The sequence below is a fragment of the Enhydra lutris genome, unplaced genomic scaffold (assembly GCF_002288905.1).
Source record: "Enhydra lutris kenyoni isolate GAN:26980312 unplaced genomic scaffold, ASM228890v2 scaffoldscaffold19, whole genome shotgun sequence".
Classification (NCBI taxonomy): domain Eukaryota; kingdom Metazoa; phylum Chordata; class Mammalia; order Carnivora; family Mustelidae; genus Enhydra; species Enhydra lutris.
The window spans coordinates 32,140,200-32,164,894 of NW_019154103.1; the positions used below are offsets into that span (position 1 = coordinate 32,140,200).

Genomic DNA, 24,695 nt, shown 5'->3' on the forward strand with positions numbered 1-24,695 from the left:
ACTTTACCCTTTTATTATTTTACCCTCCCTTTTATGTTTTTATGTCACAGCTCATCTTTTTCTGTTGTGTTTCCATTAACAAATATTGTAGCTATAGTTATTTTTAATACTCTTGTCCTTTAACCATTTAACTGTATAATTAAATGGCTGACACTCCACCATATTGAAGTATTATTTTGAGTTTGACTGTATGCTTAACTTTTACCAGTAGGTTTTATATTTTCATAGGCTTTCATGTTACTAACTAGTGTGTTTTATTTTAGCTTGAACTATTTTCTGCATTCCTTGTAAGGCAGGTGCTGTGGTGATGAATTCCACCTTAGCCTTTGTTTGGGGAAATCTGTACCTCTTTTTCATTTCTAAAGGTCAACTTTGTCAGATGGTATATTTTTGGTTGGCATTTCTCTTCTTTCAGTACTTTGAATGTATCATCTCACTATCTCCTGCCCTATAAAGTTTCTGCTAAGAAATCTACCAATAGTCTAATGGAGGTTCATTTTTTCCCCCTCTTACAGCTTTTAAGATTCTCTTTGACTTTTGACACTTTTATTATAATGTGTCTTGGAGAGGATCTCTTTAAATTGATTTGGTATGGTGACTTCTTGGTTCCATGAACCTGAATATCCATATCTCTTCATATTGGGGAAGTTCTCAGCCATTGTTTCTTTAATTAAGCTTTTTTGCCTCCTTCTTCTTTTCTGTCCTTGAATTCTAATAATTTGCAGATTGCTTATTAGTCTTTTGTTGGTATCTTACAGATGATGTATGCTTTCTTCACTCTTTTTCATTCCTTTTTCATTTTTCTTCCTTTGATTGGATAATTTCAATTGATCTTTCTTAGAGTTCACTTACTCTTTCTTCTGCTTGGTCAAGTCTTAAAGCTTTTTGTTGACATCAGTTCAATCACTGTTTGCTTCAACTCCAAAATTTGTTTGGTTCTTATTTATGTTTTCCGTCTCTTTGTTGAACTTCTCATTTTGTTCTTAAATTGTTTTCCTGATATTATTAAATTTTTATCTATATTCTCTTGTAACTCTGAACATCTTTAAGAACATTATTTTAAATTATTTGTTGGGCGATAGCTATATTTCCATTTTGGAAAGGTTTACTATATTCTTTTGGTAGTCACGTTTTCCTGAGTTTTAGTGATCCCTTTTAACTTTGCACAGGTGTTTATGCTTTTGAAGAAGAAGTCACCTCTTCCAGACTTTATGGACTGACTTTGGCAAGGGAAGCCTTTTAGCTGTGTGGGAGAGGGGACATTGGAGCATGCTAGTGAACCCAGCGTGCCCCCAGGTCTAGCACCTGTGACTCCAGCTCTAGTGGTATAGGACACCAAGTTCAAGGGCACATGGTAACATCCCTTTTGAGGTGGCATGATGTCTCTTTGGCTCAGGTTGCTGGGGTCTACAGCTTTGACAACTGCGTGATCCTTGGCAAATGCTCCAGGGTGTCAGCGGTGGCTGCGAGGGCTGCTTGTGTCCTCACTGGCACCTCCAGGCCCAGTGACAGGGGCTAGGGAAGACAGCAGTGGTGGCCAAAGCTGGTTGTGTGCACCTGCTGAGCTGTAGAGACCTGTGCAGTGGCAGGGGCTTGTTGCACACATGCATGTAGTGGTGGGATCCAAGGGAGGCAGCAAAGCTGGGGCCAACGGTGAGTGCCCTGGTAGTTGCAGGGGCCCAGGTGGTTGATGGGTACTACCATGACTGCTCAGTCTCACCACAGGCACACAGCAGTGGAGGCTGGCAATGGAAGTCAAGCTAGGGATGGGCTGTGCACAGCTGGAGTGTCTGATGCCAGGAGAGGATGATGGTGCAGACTAGTGACCGAAGACAGGACCTCATCCATGTTCACAAGTAGCTGTGGAGGCTCTGGCTATCAACTTGCTCTCCCATTGTTGCAGTCTCCTCCTGAATGTGTGGAGGCTGGTGACAAGTGTCAGATTGGCAGCATGTATGTGCATAGCTGGAGGGGTTAACTCCATGGCAGTGGGGATCAGCCATGTGGGTCTGGGCTGGAGTCTTGCACTTTAGCAGCCACAGAGGCCTGAGCTGGCTGCTGGCGTGGTTCCTAGGTTCCAGAGGGGCTTGGTGGGGAGAGAGCAGGAGGGCCACAGGTGGCATTAGCAAATGCCAATACAAGGGGTGTGAAAACTGGTAAAATCTGCAGGGATTCCATAGCAGCTGTGCTGGCTCTTGGTTCCTTCGGTGGTGAAAGCTAGGTTTGTCTGTAGAGCAGGTCACTGTGAACCATTCTTGTTCATGCTGTGTGGCTACTATTGGTAGCTCCTGCTTTTCTTCCTTGTTCCTAGTTGTCTCTCTGTGTCTCTTTGGGTGGTTGGTGCTCCCAGTGGCTGGGAAACCTGTTTGACCCTGCTCTTCTTTCTTAGCAAGAGGAACTCTTTCTAGGTGGGGAGTTCCCTCTTGGCATTGAGCATTGCCGCCCTGGGGGATGGGATGATGCAGGCAAAATGAAGCAGTCTTTTTTTTTTTTTTCCTGTGTGGTTATTTTCAGATTTTTTGTTCCACTCTGTTTTAAAGTTTTATAAGTAGACTCCAGAGCTGCCCCACAGCTGTTTTTGTTCATGGATAGCTGTTTCATTGTTGATCTTTGTGGGAGGATGGAGGCTGGGGTCTCCCATGCTGCCATTTTGATGACATTACTCTTGGCTTAACTTTAGAGTCTGTTCTTATCACAGTTGTTGTGCCCTGAAAAGTTGTACCATTCAAAGTGATTTTAGGGGCTCTGGGGTGGCTCAGTTGGTTAAGCGTCTGCCTTCGGCCCAGGTCATGATCCTGGGGTCCTGGGATAGAGCCCTACATCAGGCTCCCTGCTCAGTGGGGAGTCTGCTTCTCCATCTTCCTCTGCCCCTCCCCCTGCTTCTGTTCTCTCTCTCTCTCTCAAATAGGTAAATAAAATCTTTTAAAAAAAAAAAACCCAAAAAACAAAGTGATTTTAGAAAGCCATAGTTTTTTGTTCCAGCAACAGCAGAAGTAATGTCTTCTTGAATGCCTATTTGGTAGCAGGCTCTGTGCTAAGTTCTTTGCAGCCATTCCAAGCAATAGGTGTTAGCATTGCATTTTGCTTATAAAGGAAACTGAGGTCCAGGAAAGTTAAGTTACTTCCCCAAGGTCACAGTGTTACTAAGTGCCAAACTGAAGATTAGAACCCACGTAGTCTGACCCAGAGCTCTTGTGCTTCACCGTTCAGCTAAACTGCCCTTATCTTTATCTGGTAAAAGGAGTTATTAAAACTAAAGATAATCATTATTTGCAGTTACTAAAAATAAAAATGTGGTGAGGTATAATATCCTAAAGCATAAAATAGAGGAATCTGGTACAAGGATAATTAGGAGAATTAATATCCAGTTAAGCAGATTATCAGAGGGTGCAGGTTTGTGATTTATGTCACCCTCTAGAGTAGTTTAGGGGTGATTTGCCAAATGGCTTATCTAAAGTATTTTGCTGACATGCATGAGGTTGGAGGTGTAGGTCCCAAACCTGGCTGATCACCAGAGTCACCTGTGGAGCATAAACATTGCAGTTTCTGGGACCCTTCCCAAGATTCCGGGGCGGATCCCCAGGATTTGTAATTTTTTTTTTTAAGATTTATTTATTGGAGAGAGAGAGGGAGAGCGCACATGCACACATGCAGGGAAAGGGGCAGAGGGAAAGAATCTTCAAGCAGATGCCCCTGCTGAGCATGGAGCTCGACTGTGGCCCGGCCCCATCTCACAACCCTGAGATAATGACATGAGCCGAAACCAAGAATCTGATGCTTGACCTAATGAGCCACCTAGGGGCCCCTGGGATCTGTAGTTTTGAGCAGCCTTTCAGATGCTTCTGATGGTTACTCTTAGAGCCTTTTACCCAATCACATTGGTACACTGTGGGCACATTTTATGACAGAATCCCTGTCCAAAAAGATATTGATGTGACGGAGTGATTTACTGAATCTAACAAAATCTGACAAGCAGGAAAAGAAGGCATGAATGACAGGTGGTATGGAGCTGGAGTTTCGACATACATACACACACATATGTATTGCAGTAAAATTTTGTTTCTTTCAAATCCCACCATTGGTGATTATATTATAAATAATATTTTCTCTATCATTCTCTCTCTTTTTTTTTTAAAGATTTTATTTATTTATTTGACAGAGAGAGAGAGAGATCATAAGCAGGCAGAGAGGCAGGCAGAGAGAGAGGGGGAAGCAGGCTCCCTGCTGAGCAGAGAGCCCGATGCGGGGCTTGATCCCAGGACCCTGAGATCATGACCTGAGCTGAAGGCAGAGGCTTTAACCCACTGAGCCACCCAGGCGCCCTCTCTATCATTCTCTTAACTAGAAACTTGATTTCGTTGAGTGAAGATCTTTTACCACTACTATGGTAGGAAGAATTTCAGAATCAACCTTGGTTTCTTTTACCAAACCCTCTTCATCCCCCGCATCAGTTGAAATTAGAGCCCAGTGAGCTATGATTACTGATAGTAGTGAACATTGAAACTTTTGGTTTCAAACTACAGAGTCCATAATCTTTGCCTGCCCTCAAAGAGGAGCCACATAGTCTACCCTACTCACAAGGTCATGATTGTCAATCTGTGGCCAAACATAGCTCAATTTCTATATCATTTCCCTCTCAGTCAGTGAAGATCACCCTATAATTTAGGACTTTCTTTCTCATTCTTATCTACTTTTTGGGTCACAGTGAAGATTTTTGTGAATTTTCTTTCTTAAAAAAATTGTTAGACTGTTTTATTTTTATTCATATTATTTTTGGTGTAAGCTGTGTGCCAAAAAATGGCATTTAATACTGCCTTGTCTTAGAAAAAAATGTTACTTTTTTTTTTCTTTCTTCACCCTGCCGTAAATATTTGTAATTCTTTTGTGCATCAGGCATTGTGCTAGGCATCAGGGTACAGTGATGAATAAAACAGCTGTGGTGCCTGTTCTCAATTTAGAGATTTACTTGTGATGAAAATGGGGGAACAATACGTGAATAAATAGGTAAAAAATATAATAAGGCTGGGGAAGAAGCAGGAAATAGAGAATAACACATGAAGGCCTATTTTAAATAGGACAGCTGGGGAAGGCTGTGCTGAGGGAACATTTCAGGTGAGATTTGAAGGACTGTATAAAGGGAGAATGTGTATGGAGGTCCTGAGATGGGTTGAGGAGGACCTGGCTGACAACTTAGCTGAGATCAGGGTGAAGCTACATTGGGGGAAGGATAGATAGATGCAGGTGTTTACTGATTGTAGTAGAAGTGCAGTTAGAAACTACCACTGGATTGTTAGAAGGGTAACGCAGCTGCTTAGGGCATGGTTGAAGGATGTAAGCCTAGCACTGGGGAATTAGTTAAGAGGCTGCTGTGTAGTAGGCAGAAGAGGTTGCTGGAGGCTTGGATTAGTGTGGTTGCACCTGAGATGGAGAGATAGAGAATGATTCCACAAGTATTTTAGAGGTAGTAAGGAAAGAGCTTGCAGATAAGTTAGATGTATGAACAGGGTGAGGAAGGAGGAAGAATCCGTTATTCTACCAAGATTTTGGGAGTGACCAACTAGATGGGGATTAATGCTACTCCCTGAAAATTTGAGGATTGTAGAAGGCATTTTTGGGGAGGGTATCTTTTGGACATAAGTTTGAAACCCAAGTTGAGGAGTGGAATAGTTATTTGGCTCGATGGGTTTGTTTTTCAAAGAGGCTTCAGCTGGAGATAGAAATAGAGATGAGACATCAGTACAAAAAAATGGAATTTAAATCATGAAGTGGATGAGATAACTTAAGACGTATAGAGAAGGCAGAGAGCTCAGGTGTTAACCTTGAGGCAGGCACTCTGTCATTTAGATGCTAGGGGGAGAAGGAGACTAATAAACAGGAGGCAGGAGGAACCCCAAGAGTATGCTGGGCTGCGAGTAAGTGAAGAAAATGTTGCCAGGAGGAAGAAATGGTCTAGTGTGCTGATGCTCCTTGAGATGATGAGTAAGGGGAGGGGAATGTATGCTTATCATGACTGACAACATGGAAGCCTTTGGGGACTTTGTAGGGGCAGTTTTGGTAGAGCAGTGGGCAGATACTGATTGGACTGGGCAGTTGAGGGAATAGGAGTTTAGAAGGAAGGGGAGGGGTGATGAGTATAGACTCTTCATACTCTATATATGTCTATGAAGGCATTGGGCCCCAGGAAGGGAATCGTGGGGCTAAGGAAAGCACTGGAGTTTGATTTGGTGTTTTGGATAGGATATCATGTTAAGTTGAACCATAGGAACTTGGTAAATTTTACTATTTTTGGCTTAAGAGAATGGCAGATTTCATATCGCTTGACCTGAGGTTACATGTTACACAATTGAGAATGAGTTACGTTTAAAAAGGGAGTTTGATGAAGCAGTGTTGAGAGAGTTTTAACCAAAAGAATACCAGCCTTTGAGCTGTTGAGAGAGATGGGTTTGGAGCTCACCAGTCAAGTGTTGGCCTTTGAAGTGGGGAAGGGGAAGGCACACATTTTTTTTCCACTGTAACAGGAAGGAAGATGCTGATGTGCAGATTCAACCAAGCTTGAGTGATCACGGTGATGCCGATTCCGGCAGCTAGTGCTTACCTGGGGCAAATAATTATGTAATAAGCTTGCAGATTTAGCTGTAGGTGTACATTGATTGATTTTGCTCATAGGACTGAGTGGGTGCTGATCCTGTTTTGCCTTGTACGAGGCTCTAAATTTTCTCTCTTAACAGTCATTTGGATTAGTGAGTTTTTTTGCTCAATTTTTCTCTTTCATCAAAAGCAAAGTAAATCAAATATCATGACCTTCTTCTCCACTCCTCAGCAGTGCAACATCATGGCCTCCCTATAGAACTGATAAGCAAATCAAAGAGTAAAATGGTTTTCTCACAAGTGATTTTCTTACCCTACAGAAAATTGTCTTTTTCAGTAATACTATCAGTATTCCTTGACTTGTCAGTGTAATTGAAACATTATCTATGATTTCTGTTCCTTTAATGCAGACTACAAGCACATCCTTTTAAGGCCATACTACTCTTCTCTGCTGTATATACAAAATTTACTTATGAGGTGCGTGTGTTTCAAGAATTTCAGCCATTTGGGGGGAGACTTTGTGGCACCACATAATATAGTTTATAAAAAATGATTTTCATTAGACTATTCTGCTGTCATATCCCCAGGCCACAATTTTCTTCACGGTCTTATTAATTCGGTACAAAATTCCAGGTACTGATCATTAATTGTATCTTTAAAGCTACAATGAAATAAAAATTCGTCTTTGGTGCCTGCAGCGTTATTTTTCACAAAACATCTATCTCCTGTAATGTTTATTTTGAGTAATACTCTCATCCATGGGTTATGGGGCTAGGGCCATCGTAAGAATATTCCCAGATGGAGCCCTCTTCTTTCTCAGTGTGTGCTTATTGAACTACCTGTAGGCAGCTTTGCTGTATGCACGGCTCCAAAATTATCATTTCCTGAAAGTACAGAAAGGTCTGGAGAAGTGCAGACACCCCTGTATTAATTTATACACTGCTAGTTTATTGGAGGATGAAACATGTAGTATTTAAAAGCTCTAGGGTGCTGATATTTTAGACTAAGTTTTATTGTACGGAGGCGGGTACCTTTACTAGAGGCAGGACAAGTCATCATGTTCTAATTCTGCTTGGAATTAGAGGAACTTAATTTACTGTTGTTACCTGCTGTGGTAGAAATTACAAGCATCGCTTGTATCTTCAGGATTGGAAATATTCAACAAAACACATCAGGTTTCAAAAAGCTGTAGTCTCCGTGTTTTGAAAATAAACGAAGAAAAGTTTTTACCCTTATTTCAGACAGTCTTTGATAGCATGTCTGTTTAGGAAAATCCGTATGGATTAGTTAGGAAAATCTGTATGGATTAGTTAGGAAAATCTGTATGGACTCTCATGTATTTTGAGCTTCTTTGGGTGAGCTTCGGGTTATGCCAAGGGGACTGCCTTTGGCCTTTCTGCTGAGAATCGCTCAACCAGCATCGACATCTGCTGATAAAGAAGGGTTTGTAGTATGATAGTGCTCACTAGCTTTGCTGACCCGAAGTCTCCATGGTTCACCCAGCTTCTCTTTGAGCCCTGAACTGGTGTTGCACTGATCCATCCTGTTTCCTTTGCTTTGCCATTTTTAGTCATGAACTGATGCATGTTCTCCCTCTTGCTTTTCACTAGAGGAAATGGGGCTTATCTTACAGGATGAGTTCTGTGTTAAAACCTTACACTTCCGGCTTCTGTATAATAGGCTGATGAACAGGCTTCAGAGTTCTACCTCTTGGACACATAGCACGCTACCCCAGAGGAGACAGTTGGCTTATAGGCCTACAGTTTTGACATATAGAGCTATTTCTGTCACATGTCTCTAAGTAGGGTAGGGGAGCATCTTTCAGGTCTGTGAAGGCTGTCTTAATGTTTCTTGTTTCAGGCTTTGGATATTTGTCCCCAGTGTCATCTTTTCTTCCACCTCCCTCCTCCCCACAAAGATAATGTGCTGCTGACTTGCTTCTAATTTTGGATATTTCTTTTCTCATTCCAAAATATTTTCTCTAGTCCCTTCAGACTTCTGTCAGTTTCACACAGTTTGCTCCAGTGGCCTTCCCTTGGTAGACACCAGTCTCCTGACCTGTCCCCTCACCTTGTTGAACTGGCCTCTAACCCGGAAGTAGAATCATTTTTTCTCCTGGCTTCCCTATCACAAAGTCAGCAGCTATTCATAACAGACTAAAGAAGAATATAAATACCCGTAACCAGTTTTTACCATCTTGATTATGGTCTTTCATATTTTTTTTTCAAAAAGGATGGTATCAAATTATAATTATTTTGCGCATGCTTTTTAAACGTTTTCTCCACTGTACCTCCTGAAATACCTTCCCATATATTTCTGTTTTTAAGGAATTTATATTTCTAAATTTTCATGACTGAAAGCATTTCCATGATATAGATGTACCATTTGACCAGTTCTTTACCTTTGGACATTTAAGTGTTTTCTCTTTTCCCTTCCTTTTTCTTACTGTTCTTTACCTTTGGACATTTAAGTGTTTTCTCTTTTCCCTTCCTCTTTCTTACTGTCCTCCTGTTATTTCTGACTTCTTTCTGACTTCCTGTTCTTTACTGGTGATAGAACTTTTGTTTTTGGGTGTCCAGAGTTATTTGCTCACTGTGCGTGTAGTTATTTTATTAAACTCCAGTGTGGACTTTTGGGTAGGCTGTTTCTAGTGACAGTGTCACTTTCTTTGTTCAGGTACAGACCCATATCTTATGTATATCTGTCTTCCCAGCATGTAGCATTATGCCTGGTACAGTGGGTATTCACTAAAGATTTATTGTGGAGTTCCAGAAATATAAAGGCCATGGGACAAATACTTAAGTATCTACCATATATTTAAGGCCCAAGATATAGGCGTGAAGAAGACAAAGATTGTCCTTGCTCTCATAAGCTGAAATATTATTCTCTACAACAAGGTTTATGTTATAAAGACGACAAACCTCTTAATGAAATGTGAGGATCAATGAAAAAACCTTAAATTCAGGGTGCTGGGTGGCTCAGTTGGCTAAGTGTCTGCCTTTGGCCCACGTTGTGATCCCAGGGTCCTGGGATCAAGACCCACATCAGGGCCCCTGCTCAGTGGGGAGCCTGCTTCTCCCTCTGCCCCTCCTCCTCCACTTGTGCTGTGTCTCTCACTTTCTCTCTCAAATAAGTAAAATCTTTTTTTTTTTAAGATTTTATTTATTTATTGACAGAGATCACAAGTAGGCAGAGAGGCAGGCAAAGAGAGAGGAGGAAGCAGGCTCCCTGCTGAGCAGAGAGCCCGATGTGGGGCTCGATCCCAGGACCATGGGATCATGACCTGAGCTGAAGGCAGAGGCTTTAACGCACTGAGCCACCCAGGCGCCCCTCAAATAAATAAAATCTTTAAAAAAGAAAAATAAAAACAATAAAAAACCTTAAAGTCGCACAATGTAGGAAAAGCAGTCTACATGACCTCTAGTGTGGTTACTTTTCATGCATATAGCTAATTCGAGTTTATTAATTGATCTTCCTGTAGATGATATTTCTTATTTAGGATTGTCCGCTAGGGTTACTACAATGGAATGATTTTTTTCGGGTTCATACTTTTTGACTCTTTCAAGTAACTAGTATCAGTTAACTGAAATTTAAAATTTCATACCTGAACATAATATGTTGTACTTAGCTATTATAGAGAACTCAGCAGTCTTTTAGGACTGGGTTTGGGGCAATAGGAAATAAATCCCCAAATATTTTTGGTCTCTCTGTTGCACATTTTAAAATGTGATTAAACAAAGATTGCAGCCATGGAGATTTTCTGCTGTAAATTGGTGTTTCAACACAGCCAGCTGTTCACGCTTTTTGCGATCCCACTTATAAAAGTGGCAAGTAAAGGGTGAGTGGCTGCCCTCTTGGGCAGGCACATAATTTAAAAAAAAAAATGTGTGTGCCTCAGCAGAGCTATATTAGAGTTTCATATAGCTGCCTTTTTCTTTTTTATTGTAGGGCCAGCTCTCAATGTTGCAAGAAAAAATAGACCATTTGGAACGTTTGCTAGCTGAGAATAATGAGATCATCTCAAATATTAGAGACTCGGTCATCAATTTGAGTGAGTCTGTGGAGGATGGTCCAAAAAGTTCACAAGGCAATTTCAGCCAGGGTGCTGGCTCACCTCTTCTGCCATCAAAACAACTGTCCCTTGTAGTGGACCCTGAAGACTGTTCATTCGCTTTGCAGAGTGGAAGTCAGAATTCAGATGTGCAGGTAATGTATGCATTTGTTAATGATCATTGGGTTTTTCTTGCTTTTACTTCTTTTTTGACCTGGTGTCTGTTTTAACTTAGTAAGTTACTTGAACTCTCTGGATTCCAGTTTCTGTTTTTGTAAAGTAAATTGATTAGTCACATGGTCATTAAAGTTCTTTTTAGTGATAAAATTCTATAATTCTATGCTTTCCCCCAATTTTTTTTTATTATTTTATACTTTATGATTATGGCCTTTTTGTATGCTTTTTAGGTCTTATGTGATCTAGTAGATGAAGACCTTTAGAGATTTAAATTTGGCTAAAGAGATTCTCTTATCTTCCTATAAAGAATATAAGAAAAGCCCTATTCTTACTATATATCTGTTACACATTATAGGTTTCACACAGTGTAGGGTTAGATACCTTCTGGTGAATATCTCTTTGTGAGAGAGGGAAGGGAAATATTCTAGAGCTGTGCTGTTCAGTATGAAAGTCATTGTCCACATGTGGCTGCTGAGCACTTGAAATGTGGCTAGTTTGAATTGAGATGTGCTCTAAGTAAGATTAAAGACTTACTGTGAAAACAAATGCAAGATACTTTGTTTCATTTTACATATATGTGGAGATAATATTATGAATCTATTGGGTTAAATAAAATATATCATAAAAATTAATTTCACTTATTTTACTAGGAAATTTAAAATTAAGGATTTTGGCTTGGATTCTGTTTCTCTTGGATAGCACCTTTCTAGAGGTTAGAGGAGTTGTAATCTAGGATAAGAAAGGACTTCTGCTTTTCTTAAATTTAAGGTCAAATGTGCTCTGTTCTGCCTGTTAACACAGAGCTGTGTTTAACTTGTACCTTAGACCTGCAGCTGGAATTGGGTGACAAGTCCATAAAGAGCAAATATTTTACAGTTGGACAACATGGGTTGGCTCTGGCCTCGCTTCAGAGTAGATGTTTCACTAACTGCTGGGGACAGGGAACGTGATAGGATCTTGAAGTCATGGCTCACAGGCCAACAGCTGGGGACAGAGTTGGCCAGGCCTTGTGCTTATAATCTTATCAACTAGTGTGTGACCAGATTCACACACTATCAGGATTCTGTGTTGTGAAGGTATATCTATTTTTGTGAGTCTTGGCCTTGTATAGATTTTAAATAAGTACCTTTTAAAGGAAAACAACAAAAAAGGAGGGGGCTGTTAAATCTGGGCTGGACAGAAACAACTGTGCTGCTGAACAACCCCAGAACGTGGGCAGAGCGAGGCAGTATGGGACAGGGCAAGCTGCAGGGCTAGGAAAAGAAGGAATAACAGAGACTGCTAACACATCTTCCTTTCCAGCTGGTTCCCAAAGATTTATCGACTCTTCCTTGGGAGCATTTTATTTTATTTATTAAATAAATTCATACATTGTGAAGTGAGATGTTGTTGCCTTAAAATACTTTGTATTCATTTCTTACATAATGGCTTGGTATCTTTAAATTTTTTTGTAGCCTGCTTAAATATTTTATAATATATAATAATTTTACATAATTTAAATTTTACCAAAGACATTTGTGTTCTTTGTCCCATTTAGTATTATAGAGGGGATGAAAAATACAAGTTTTTAGGTTTCTTTTTTTCCCTGCAATATTTTTTCCTTTGTATCCAAATAGGTTATTACCTAGGGCTATTACATTGGAAATGTAGGCAGCATTTGAACATTTAACAATTTCCATTTTCACATGATTATGCCTCATTGACTCAGTTGTAGTTTTATTTTTAGAATGAAGACAGTAAATAATATTTGCTAAGAGAAGGAATAGCTGTAGATGCATTTCCATTCAGATACAGATTTTAAAAAATATGTGATTAATTGTAAAAAAAGGACAACTCGAAATAAAAAAAATAATTATCGGTATTGTGTGTGAAAATGCTGAAATATTTGGTCATAATTGCACTTCATAAGAAGTTTTTTCTTTGCTAAAAAAAAAAAGAGAGAGATTTTTTTTTTTCTTTGCTGTTTAGTTCCTATCAATTTCTATTAGATTGTATTAGAAGTCAAGCAGGGCAAGAAGTAATTGAATGAACTTATTTTTCATTAGAAGCAGATAGGGGAGGAGCTTATTTATCAGGATAGTTAAGTAACAGTAGCATTTTAAGAATTTGAATGGTAATTAAATGTTTTTTGCCTTAAACTCTTCAGTTAATGTACACAGAAATAACTTTATCTAGTAAAATACAGGGTACAACAGTGAATAGCTCTGAGCAAATATTTTCCAACATTAAGTTCAAATTAAAAATGGTAATACATGGTTAAACTTACTCTTTTTTTTGCCTTTATTTTGTCTTTTGTATTTTTAGATGTTGGATGTTTACAGTCTAATTCCTTTTGACAATCCAGATGGTGGAGTTTGGAAACAAGGATTTGACATTAGCTATTTATTTAATGAATGGGACTCTAAGCCCCTTCAAGTCTTTGTGGTGCCTCATTCCCATAATGACCCAGGTAAAATTTGCACTTCAAAAAAACTACAGGTTATTAAGCCCCTGTACACACAGAGTATTTTAATGAGAATCTGGTAGATCCAATTTCTCAAATGTTTGAGACATTATTCGTTGACTTATTACAGTAACAGATTTCTTTTATATGTCATTGTATTTTGAGTTTTTTATTTTTATCAATTTTTGTGCCATCCATGGATAGTACTTGTACAATGTGAAATGGTAATAAGCACAAGAAGATCTTTGTTTTGGTAATGAAAAGTTGCACTCACTTAAAGTGCTGATCGTTCATTATAGTTACGTCTTATAAAATACTGCATGGGAGAATTACTTCATGTTCATAAACTCTGCACTAAAAAATGCAGAATTCTCGTGGGAATGTTTGAATCTTTAAAATGGAGAAACAAGTGGTTAAGAGTCTTGGTCAGGTGGACCTGAGTGTGAAGTCCCAAGCCCATGGTGTGAGACAACTTTAGGCAAGTTACTGAATATGAAAGTAAGTATTTTTTCCCCAGTAGAATCAGGATAAAGTACCTACTTCATAAGATGAGATGTAGAAGCATGACGCATGGCTCCAGGAACTGCTGTCATTATCATTTTTGTTATTATTTCATATGACAGCTTTTGCTATTTATTGGGGCTGGAGACTTTTTCCACCAACATAAGGGAAAATCGCTAAAATTACAATGGGAAACATGATTGAGTGTATAGATCTGTTAGTGCGAGTACACTGGCACCAAGTAAATACTTCATGAATTCGGTTGCCGGACTTTTGGGGGCATATACTTCGAAAGACTTCCTTTGAGGACTGACATACGTTTCTGTTTGTTATTTTTCTCAATTTCTCCATTTCATCATTACTGTCAGAGGCACCATTATTCATCTAGTACTTTGAAGGCTTTTTCTTTACTCCCAACATTCATTTATCCCAACTTATATCCCTTCCCACTGGTTTATTGGCATATGTTCCTTTTTGTTTCTAAGACAGTAGAACTTGTTACTTTAGGTCTGGACACATGATTTGGTAAAGTCGTATGTGTATGTTTGTGCATACAGGTTGTGTGCTGCCTTTGGATGTGAAAGGTACTTGGAGACAGTTTGGATGCCTAAATGTTTGAATTTCCATAAAACTTCAATATATAGCATGCACGGAGGTATAAAATATGTACAATCAGTATTCTTCTGGAATTTGTAGTGAGCACATGTCGTACTTCTGACTTTGGTTTCTCTGTCCTTGGGCTTAATATCTTTATCTTTTCTTAGACATGCCTATCAGTCTTATTAACCATTCCTCTTAAATGTTTTGTGTCCTATTCTTCCTTAGTGTTAGCCTGTCGCTTCAAATCCAAACTCCGATGGCTGGGCATCATGGAAAGACTGCAGGGATCTGGAACCAGGCAGAATGAGGCAGGCATCCTGGCTCTGCTGTAGACTGGCCCCAAGTCCTTTGGGCACGATTGTCTGTCAAATGTAGATCATATGGGTAGAATAGTGTCTTCAAGTGATAGTTATCAAGTACATACAAATGGTGATCACATGTAGTTAAAATTCCTTTTGCTCTTTACTTGTATGCCAGATTAAAGAGTATATCTGCATTTAGGGTATGTGTACTACAAAATAGATCTTTGTTTATATCTAGACTTACAGTGAGGGGAGGTGCTCACACATCACACATGGGATCTGAGTTTGCCTGTAGAACTACAGATGATTTTCTCTGTAAATCTCATTCACTCTGAAATATTCCCTTATTGAATGTAATGATGGCAGAGCCCCTCTAGTATTTAAACTGTTCTCTCCTTTCTTCTCTGCCGGCTATACGCAGTTTAGTTCTTGTCACTTAATTAGGTGTGAGATGGGATTCCACTGTATCCAGTTTCTTATAAATACACTTGGCAGTATGTCTTGCAGGTTCTCGTGTGAACCCATTTCTCCTCCCTTTGAGATTTTCTAAAGACTTTTATTATCTCCTCCCCTTTTATGCCATCCTCAATTTCCACCAATCTCATTTTTTGTAATTCTATAACACGCACACTAAACTATAGTAATAAAATTTGTAGTTTACCAGGCAGTGTGCCAAATGTTTTATGAACATGGAATGCTCACCATAACCCTTGAAGGTGAGTGCCATTATTACAAGATGAAGACGTCACCAGCTTGTCAAGCTTCCGGGGCCAGTAAGTGGCACCAAGGAATTCCTCGTTAGTTTCCCTGGATCTCCCACCTGAGTACACTTGAGAGACAGAGAACACGTGCCTCCCGTCATTGCCTAGCACCACATTTGGCATATAATAATCGCTAAATATAGACAAAGCCTTCTCGACCTGTCTCTGTGCCCCTCTGAAGCTACTTGAACTTCATAAACTTTGCCCCGCTTGCACACAGAGATCACAACACTTACAGCACTTCTGCTTTGTCTCCTCACTAGAGTGTAAGCTCAGTGAGGGCTGAGACTTTGTCTTATAACCAGCACGTCGCTAATGCCCAGAAGAGTAACCAGCACGTGGTACTGACTTAATCGATTAAATAAGCTAATGAACCAGGGAATGTGGCTCTGCAGTCTAAGATGAAACATTGGACGTTGACATACACTTTTCTTTAGTTTCCTTCCCTCCATCTCTTTTTCCTGTTGTCCTATTTCTCTTCCTTAAAAAAAATATATTTAAAATGTTCTTTGGAATTTTAAATACAAATGGCAGATAATACGAAGCTCTTCAAGGGCAGGGATTGCCTGTACCTTTGAGGTTTTGTGTCTTGGCGTTCAGTAGTAGTTAGTGTGTTGTTCCCTGGGGAGACTCTCTAGTCAGTGGTCCTCACTGCTACAGGTGACTCTGTCTGTTGGTATCTTAGCAACCACAGTTGAGTCTTTTTTGTCTTAGTAAAAGATGTTAATGACCCTTACCCTCCCACTTGAGAGAAAAATAATGGCCAGACACAGACCTTTTAAAGCGAAAGCGATTTCTGCTATTAAGCGAAGTGCTAGAGAACAGAACCCGCTGGCTTTTCTTCATAATTTTCATTGCTCCTTCACAAAAGTAGAGTTGAGGTAAACTAAATTATTCTGTGAAGAACTAAATGATTCGAATCATGAAGAAACCCCTCTTTCAGTGGAAGAAAAGAGGTAAGTGTGTGCACAAACATTCCGAGTCAAAATGTGACTTCGTAATGGGAAATCTTCGTATAATACTCCTAAATGAATGTGCAGTTAGGTGGTTTACTTTCTAAATGAGATTTAGAGAGATTTGTTTGCATTTTCTGAAGCAACAGTTTAAAACAAACTTTAGCTCTGTGGCTTGTTTCGTCGATGGAGTTTTGTCTGTTGGGGATAGGAGTGTTTGAAATAGACTTTTAAAAGACTCCTCTATTGCGTTCCCTAACTTTAAGAATTACATTGCTGTGTTTTTATATATGTTGGTATTTTTCTTTTTGGATCAAGTTCTGATATCTCACAAGACAGATAAATTTCAAATTATGTATTTTAATTCCTGATCATGCCTTCTTCCAGTCCATGAGGACATGTAACAATTGTCATACAGTATTTAATGTGGCTTACATGAGTTAAAACAAAATTGGAGGGGCGCCTGGGTGGCTCAGTGGGTTAAGCCGCTGCCTTCGGCTCAGGTCATGATCTCAGGGTCCTGGGATCATGTCGGGCTCTCTGCTCAGCAGGGAGCCTGCTTCCTCCTCTCTCTGCCTGCCTCTCTGCCTGCTTGTGATCTCTCTCTGTCAAATAAATAAATAAAATCTTTAAAAAAAAATTGGAAAGGAATTGTTAAGTAAATGCTGATAACTTTGTACTGTTACGCTTTTGAAAAGTTTTGAATCATAGACCATGAAATTAAATGTTAGTTGATTGATACATGTTCATGTTATATTTAATAAGCTGATTAAAACACAATTACAGCACCTTTGTATCTACATTCTTAATTCTTTCCTTCCCACTACTTAAACTGCTGAAATATTTAGTTAATTTTCCTTCAAAGAAATCACAGTGTGTACAGAGCAGATAAGGTATACTAAATGGAAAGTTGGACAGCATATTGTTAGTTAAGCAATTTGTAAAATGAACATTAGAAAATAATCCCCCATGTGGCATGACTCCAAATAGGAGAGAGACCTAGGCACAGGAGCCGCAGTGGAAAATCATTTTATTTTGCACATTTGCAATTCTTCTAGAGTTTTTATTGATTCAAATGAGTGAGTAGGATTTTTCATTTTTTTTGAAAATTAAGAAAACAATTTTGCTTTTAGCATTATATGATAATTTGAAATGTGTTTATGTGCCCTTTTTTTTTTTTTTTAAAGATTTATTTATTTATTTTAGAGAGAGAGAAAGCAGGGGAGAGGGAGAGAGAATCCAAGCAGTCTCCCTACTGAGTGCAGAGCCAGACGTGGGGCTCAGTCTCATGACCCCAAGATCATGACCTGAGCCAAAATCAAGAGTCACTTAACCATCTGAGCTACTCAGGTTTCCCTATGTGCCCTTATTCTTAAAAAACGAGAAGGACCAAAAACGTGAGGAAGTCACAGAATTAAGTTATTTGAAAGGTTTTTCTGTTCATATATTGTTCAGCACAGTCAGAAGAAAAGAGTTCCGGGCAGCCCTAGTTAGGTATTGCACAGGTGGGTGAAAACGGGAGACTTGCAAGTCCTGCTGCCAAAGGAACCTGCTGAGTGGAAGGAGATGATCAGGAGAGGGGGGGTTTGTTCATGGGCACAGTTTGGGGGGCACTTTGTTCTGTTCAGTAATTAAGGGTTAAGCTGAGTTCTTTGGTTTTGGCTACTGTGATGGGAAATTTGAGTTTCCGGAGCTAAGATAGAATGGAGGAGAACTGAGTAAGGGCTGAGTAATAGTCATTGCCTGTCTTGTATTAGGGGAGTGTCAAGTGTGTGTTGCTTCATGTAATCCATTCTGCAACCCTCAAAACTATTAAGTTAAACCCTATTTACCAGGTGAGGACAGTGAGGCTAAAGTAGGTATACTAATGTCTTTGAGATCCATCAGTTATAAATTGGCACAGGGTGGCGACTTAAAGCTCAGATTTGCCTGATTCTGAGATCTCTGTTCTTTCTCTTTACCATGCTGCTTCTCCAGATACTTTCTTTAGTTGATTTTCTTGCTTTATGGGGATTAAATAATTCGGCACATTTATCTGAAACTTGGGTTGTTAATAGAGTTGCCAGATTTTTTTTTTATTTTTTTAATTTTATTTATTTATTTTAGAGAGTGCTCAAGCAGGGGAGTGGCAAAAGGAGAGAGACTCCCCGCTGAGCATGGATCCTGACTCCAGGCTTGATCTCAGGAGACTGAGATGACCTGAGTCAAAACCAAGAGTCAGGTGCTCAACCGATTGAGCCACCCAGGAGCTCTTTGGGTTGCCAGATTTAAAAAAAAGAAAGTAAGTTAAGCTTACATTTCCACTAAACAATATTTTCTTTAGTGTATTATGTGTTCCGAATATCATACAGAACACATATTAAATATTTGTTCATTATTTATCTGAAATTCAAGTTTAACTTGGCATCCTATATTTTATCTGGCAATCTTAATTAAGAAAATGTTGGCATTAAGAGTTAAATGTTTACATAGCTCTTTAGAATTATTTTTTTAAGCAATCTCTAGAATTGGTATATTGAGGTTCCTTTTCAGAGGGAAAAGACTGATTGTTGTGGCTCTGACTGCATTCCCTAGGAGCACATAGATCGAGTAGCACCTAGAGATGCGGTGGTCATCAAACAGGTCCTCATTCTCCCAATTTGGTTACTTTTGTCTGTCTTTCAAGTCTGGGTCTTCAGAGCTCACCAATGCGCCAGTTATACAAATAATTGCTAGTACTTACGGGAATTTTCTGTGTTTCAGGCCCTGTTCTATACACATATTAAATCCAGTTCTGCTCTCAACAACTTTATGGCAAAAGTCCTGTTATTACCCTTATTTCACAGATGAGAAAACTGAGGCAGAAGAGTCCAAGTAATGTGTTGGTGGCAGGGCTGGGCTTGAACCCAAGCTGTCCAGCTCTGGACTCAGGACTTGGAAACATTTAATATTGACTCTTGAAGGTAATACTTATGAAACCACAGGCAGAGCTTCTAAAAAGAAGATCTTTTAAATGTTTCCACGTCAGATATCATCTACTTTAGTATGATTAATCATATAAAACATTTTATGAACTATCTCGCAGAAGTAGACCCCTCACCGCACTGTTTCCCGTCCTTTTTTCTTCTGGTCTATCCTTATTAAAATGGATGTCCCTGTCCTCAAATAGTACTTGAGTACATGAGATGGTGAATGGTTTTCCTCATTGCTGCATATTTTACAATTAGCAAGTCATTTAGAAGCAGTATTTTCCAGTTTTTAAATGGTTTCTTTTAGAAACTGATAATTTGCCCCGTATTTGCCTGATTGTAAGGCTAACTAGCCTCATATCCTAAGAGTAACTCCTTGAAGGAAGTCGCTTTCACTTTTGCTTCTAATGATGTCTCTCATATTATAGACACTTTTCATTTTTTTCAAACCACTAAGCTCTGTTTGGGGAGGACATATTAGGGCCTGGCGTGTCCTGTGAACTGATGTTCGTGGATGGAGTCCTTAACAAGGGAGGGAAGTGACTTTGGCCCAGATTTAGAAATTTTTGTGGTGGTTAATCTCATAATGCAGAAGTCAAATATCGAGGTACACAGGTCTTTTAAAGGGCATTTCGAAAAGCAATATAGTTAGGAGTCACAATTGGGCATTATACATATAGCTGTAGGATGAACAAAACCCCGGCTTTCCTAACAGTAATGCAAACGGCTCCCGTGGTGTGGGATAGAATTTCCAGTGAGGACATCTTACATGGGTTCAAAAAGTGCTGTATCTCAAACAACTTAGTGGAAGTGAAGCTGATATGCTTTGAAAACTATTAGATGACACTGAATCACCTGGAAAAAAGGTGAGGTGATTCTGGAAACCCGAGTTCAGAAGCATATACAGGATTCAGCAGGCCTCTAGGTTTTGAAAGACTCACAGGTCTCTGGAAAACCTCAATTTCATCCTCGAGTCTCTCTCTCCTCCCTCTCGGGAGCATCTGTCAGCATATTCTCTTCATTTTGCCTCCTTGGTCTCGTGAGTGTTTTCACGAGAATTTTTGCAGTGGCCTCATTTCCTGTTTTTTACTTTACCATCTTCATTCATGTATAGTATATAGTATATGTAATACACTATATATGTATATAAAGAGAGTATATGTAGTGTATAGTATATGACTATACACCTAGTATATTCATTTTTGAAAGCACAGATCAAAACACCCTAACTTCCTTTCTCCTAAATTTTCAGCAAGATTCAAGAATGGTTTAGAGGATTTTCAGTGATCTGACCCCCACTTCTATTTTTATTTCTCTCCATACTCCCACCGTGTAAGCTTCCATGCAGCCATACCCGCCTGCCTTCTGCTCCCTGAAATTGACACAGACCTTTGTAGCTTAGTGTCTTTTCCATATGCTCTGCCTTCTATTTGGGAACTACCACCTTTTTCCTCTAGCCAGATGATGACTATTCTAAGAATCTCTTCTGTCCTTATGGTAGTAATTCACCACTTCTTTATTCCCACAGCATTTTGTTCATATTTTCACTGTGGAATCTCTTTTCACTGAGTAACTTTATTGCTTTGCCTTCTTAGAGGTTTGAATGTGTTTGAATGAATAATCTGGAACAGGACATTGATTTAAGCTCTTTCACATTCTGTTGGGTTGGGGGAGGGTGGAGACAAACTTAACTTATAATAGAAAGGTTGGAATTAAAATTAACCATTAGATTTGATTAAAACAGATACAATAATACCAACTAAGATGGTATGTGATGCCTTAACGTAAGACTGGCTATTGCAGTCAACTGTGGAAGGGTTTGACAAGTGATGAAAGAAACCTGTTGATCGTATGTTGGTAGATAATAACATAATTACTGAATTAAAGAAGCTTTCCTATTTTATGAATATTTGTACTTATTTTTAAATCTACGAATATCCTGTTAAAACAGAAGTAATCTGAAGCTTCAGTTGTAGTTTTTGTGTGTTTATTATCTGGATATAATTATTTTTGACTCAAAATTTCTTACGTGTTCTTAACAGTTGGCACCTATTTAACTTTGAGTAGAATAAATATAGTCATTAAAAAAATCATCGTAGCAGTTAAAATCACAACAGTGTAGCATTGATTTGAGAGGCATGCCCTCTTTGGGATGTATGTTTTAAATCATCTTAGGGCTGACATAGCTTTTTCTAAATATAAAATACAGCCTTAAAAGACAATGGCCAAAGATTATTAGGTTAGCATCAGAACAGACAATGAATGCGTTAGAGCTAATTGTGTATGTGTGCCGTGTCTTTTCCTTTTGGTTTCATTTCTAGTTGGAGGAATAAACTTACATTTATACTTCATATACCTTCCCCTCCCCCCCCCCATCCTTTCGGCCATACATTTCATTCATCTATCACATACTTACTGAATTCTTGACAGTGTAAGCTTCATACCAGGTGCCGGCTTCATGAGAATTGACTGCTTTGAAGTTCAGGTTATAGGTTCTTAAATTTGTAGGAATTGGGGCAGAAATACCTGGAAGCCCTCAGACCCTTTGTATAAACATTTAAAAGTCATAAATCACATTGATACGTTGCTAAATAAAAATAGGTCTTTTCCTCCGCCCTTGAGAAACAGAACCGTTATCAGGAAGGCTGGGCGTGGGTTGAGATGCATCAGGCTCCAGTTCTCCACTGGAATGTGTTGGTGTGTGTGGAAAGAGCCAGCCTCTGGTAGCCCAGTCCCATCTCCTAGAAATGGCCCTGTCCTAAACTTGCCCTCCTTTGCTTGCACACACCCCAGGACTCTTCCCATACCTCTGCAAACTACATCTGCCCTGCCCATTGCTCAGGCTAGGCAGGTTACCACCTGTAGGCTGACTGTCCTATTGAAGGCCCCTGGTGGGTTCTAGAAACTGTCTTGGGGCCATCTGAACACAAATTTCTGGGCCCTGGTACTCGAGAGGGCAGATCAGGGCAGGCTCTGTGTGGGGAGGTTCTTTGCTTTGGGAATTTACTGTGTGAAAGGAGTGTGGTCAGAGGAAGAATGGGACGATCCCTCAAGTGTCCAGGGCTCAGGAAGGGATCCCCTTGCCCAGGTCTTAAATGGGTGCTGTGTATGCCCTTGAACCAAATAAAACTGAGTGTTCCTTCTGAGGATGAGAGCCCCACAAAGTGTCTTTGGACTTTGAAGCTAGATCAGGAGTCAAATTTTAAAAAATTGTGTTTTGTCAGTGAACAGCCACGAGGTGCTTAATTGTCCATACGCATTAAAAATAAGCAGTGGAGTTGTCAACTTTATTAGGCTTTACATTGTAGAACTTTTTTATGATAAAATAGTGATAGCGAATTTGGAGTTATGCCTGCCTTATAGAACTTCTAATTATGTATTCTTCGTTTCAGATATTTCCCCACTTACTAAAAAATGGTGATTAGCTGTTTTATGGGTTAGAGTGTTGTTAGAGGGGAAAAAGAGGAAATGGAAAGGTATTCTTCGTGCTATTCTAGCCCTGGTTCAATTTCCAAGTGTATTCAAGGGAAAGAAAAAGACTGTGAATTGACCACTTAAGTAAATCAGTTTGCTACTGAATGTCCTAAGATTATTAAATCCAGAGGTAGGAATATAATTTTATGTCACAGAAAATCGTCCCATACAACTTTTCATAAAATACTATCTTTCTGATTGGTCTCACGTTAATATACAATTGTAGTTTTATAGTAATTGAGGAAAAGAAAGAGCCAATTCAGTATAGAGGGAATACTTGATTACTCTATTGTATAAGAGCAATAAAAGCTAATTTACTGTTATATTACTCAATATTGAAAGCTGCAAGAGGCTATCTTTTAGTTCATTCTTCATTAATTGTGCTATATTGTAGTGATATTAGTATCTATTATAGATGAGTTTTATGGAAGGCTTTTAAGTTGACATCTCTGAGCATGTATTTTGGCTCACGTAAATATCTTTGACATATTTTCTGCGTAATTGTTGAAGGGCAGATGAAGTGTTGAAGGCAAAATGGATTAATCAGTCACTGTGATTTCTTTATGAAACTGTGATAAACTATTCTTTGAAAGGGTCTTAGCTAATAATAAATTATAACCGATGAAAACACATAATTATACTTAAAAAAGAAAAAAAAACCTGTTACTTTTTCATCTTCATAAAGACGATTTCTTCTAAATTTGCTTTCTATGCTAGATTACCAGAGTTTTATTATTAAATTAATTTTGGAGTCCTTCTGTTGTTCATAGTTCTTTTCTTTTATTGAGTTAATAGCCAAATAATTAGGGCTTAGCTTTGACCTTTGTTGAAATTCAGGTCAAAGTTATGTGTGATGTCTTAAAGACTAATTTTCACAGAGACATTTCAAGAACTTACATGGTCCTTACTGCACCTCTATAGGAATAATGTGGTGCAGAAGTACATGTTACTTACATACATATGATTTTAGCTGAGTCTTGCAATATGTAGGTAGATATGTGTTAAATTAAATATTATGATGGTACTTGGTAAAATAAATTCTCTCCACATCTTAATTTTTGTTTTTTGGATGGTAACAATACTGATTTGTCCTAAGGCTAAGTTAGTTTGCTGGGGCTGCCATCCCAAAGTACTACAGACTGGGTGGCTTAAGTGACAGAAAATCATTTCCTTACGGTTCTGGAAGCTGGAAGTCCAAAATCAAGGTGTTAGCAGTGTTGGTTTCTTCCAAAGGCCTCTTGTATTGGTTTGCAGATAGCCCTCTATTTTCGTCTGGTCTTCCCTCTGTGTGCATCTGTGTCCTATTGCTTTTTCTTGTAACGACACATTGGATTAGGACCCACCCTCATGACCTTATTATACATTAATCACCTCTTGAAAAACCCTTTCTCCAGATACAGTTGCATTCTGAGGTACGGAGGTTTAGGACTTCAACATAGGAATTTTGAGGGGACATAATTCAGCCCATAACAGGGCCATAGAATGAATTCTTTGTAAACCAAAGTTTTGGGTCACCAATATGTTTAAGATGTGGAACAGCTGATTTAAATGTTTTAAATAAATGTGTACTTTTCAAAATTTAGATGTTAGAAATATCTTTTATTTCTTCTTTTACCCGTTTTGATTGTAGAGATGGGGGAGGGGCAATTAAAGACTGATGAAGATGATAAAATAATAGTAACTAGTATTTATCAAGTCCTGTGTTATATCCTGGGCTCAGGTCTGAGCACTTGATTTTTTTTTTTTTTTTTTTTTGTCTTGGATGTTGACCTGGTGGGCTCAGCAGTCAGAGCATTCTAGGGGTAGGTTGGATATTCTTTGCTTGTCTTTGGGAATCCAGATGTGGATCTTGGCTTTGTGCTCTGGGGCAGGAATCCAGGTTTGTACCTTAGCCAAG

The 24,695-nt window shown here is 39.1% G+C and overlaps 1 protein-coding gene across 2 annotated transcripts in view; it reads left to right on the top strand.

The window, feature by feature from the left end:
• The window catches only part of LOC111148294 (mannosidase alpha class 2A member 1), a 168,898-nt gene that overhangs the window by 15,300 nt on the left and 128,903 nt on the right, over positions 1–24,695 (top strand). For both annotated transcript variants that reach the window (XM_022504781.1, XM_022504782.1), the window contains exons 2-3: positions 10,537–10,794; positions 13,121–13,265. In XM_022504781.1, coding sequence (XP_022360489.1) covers positions 10,537–10,794; positions 13,121–13,265 — 403 coding nt within the window. The remainder of the gene's footprint in view (positions 1–10,536; positions 10,795–13,120; positions 13,266–24,695) is intronic.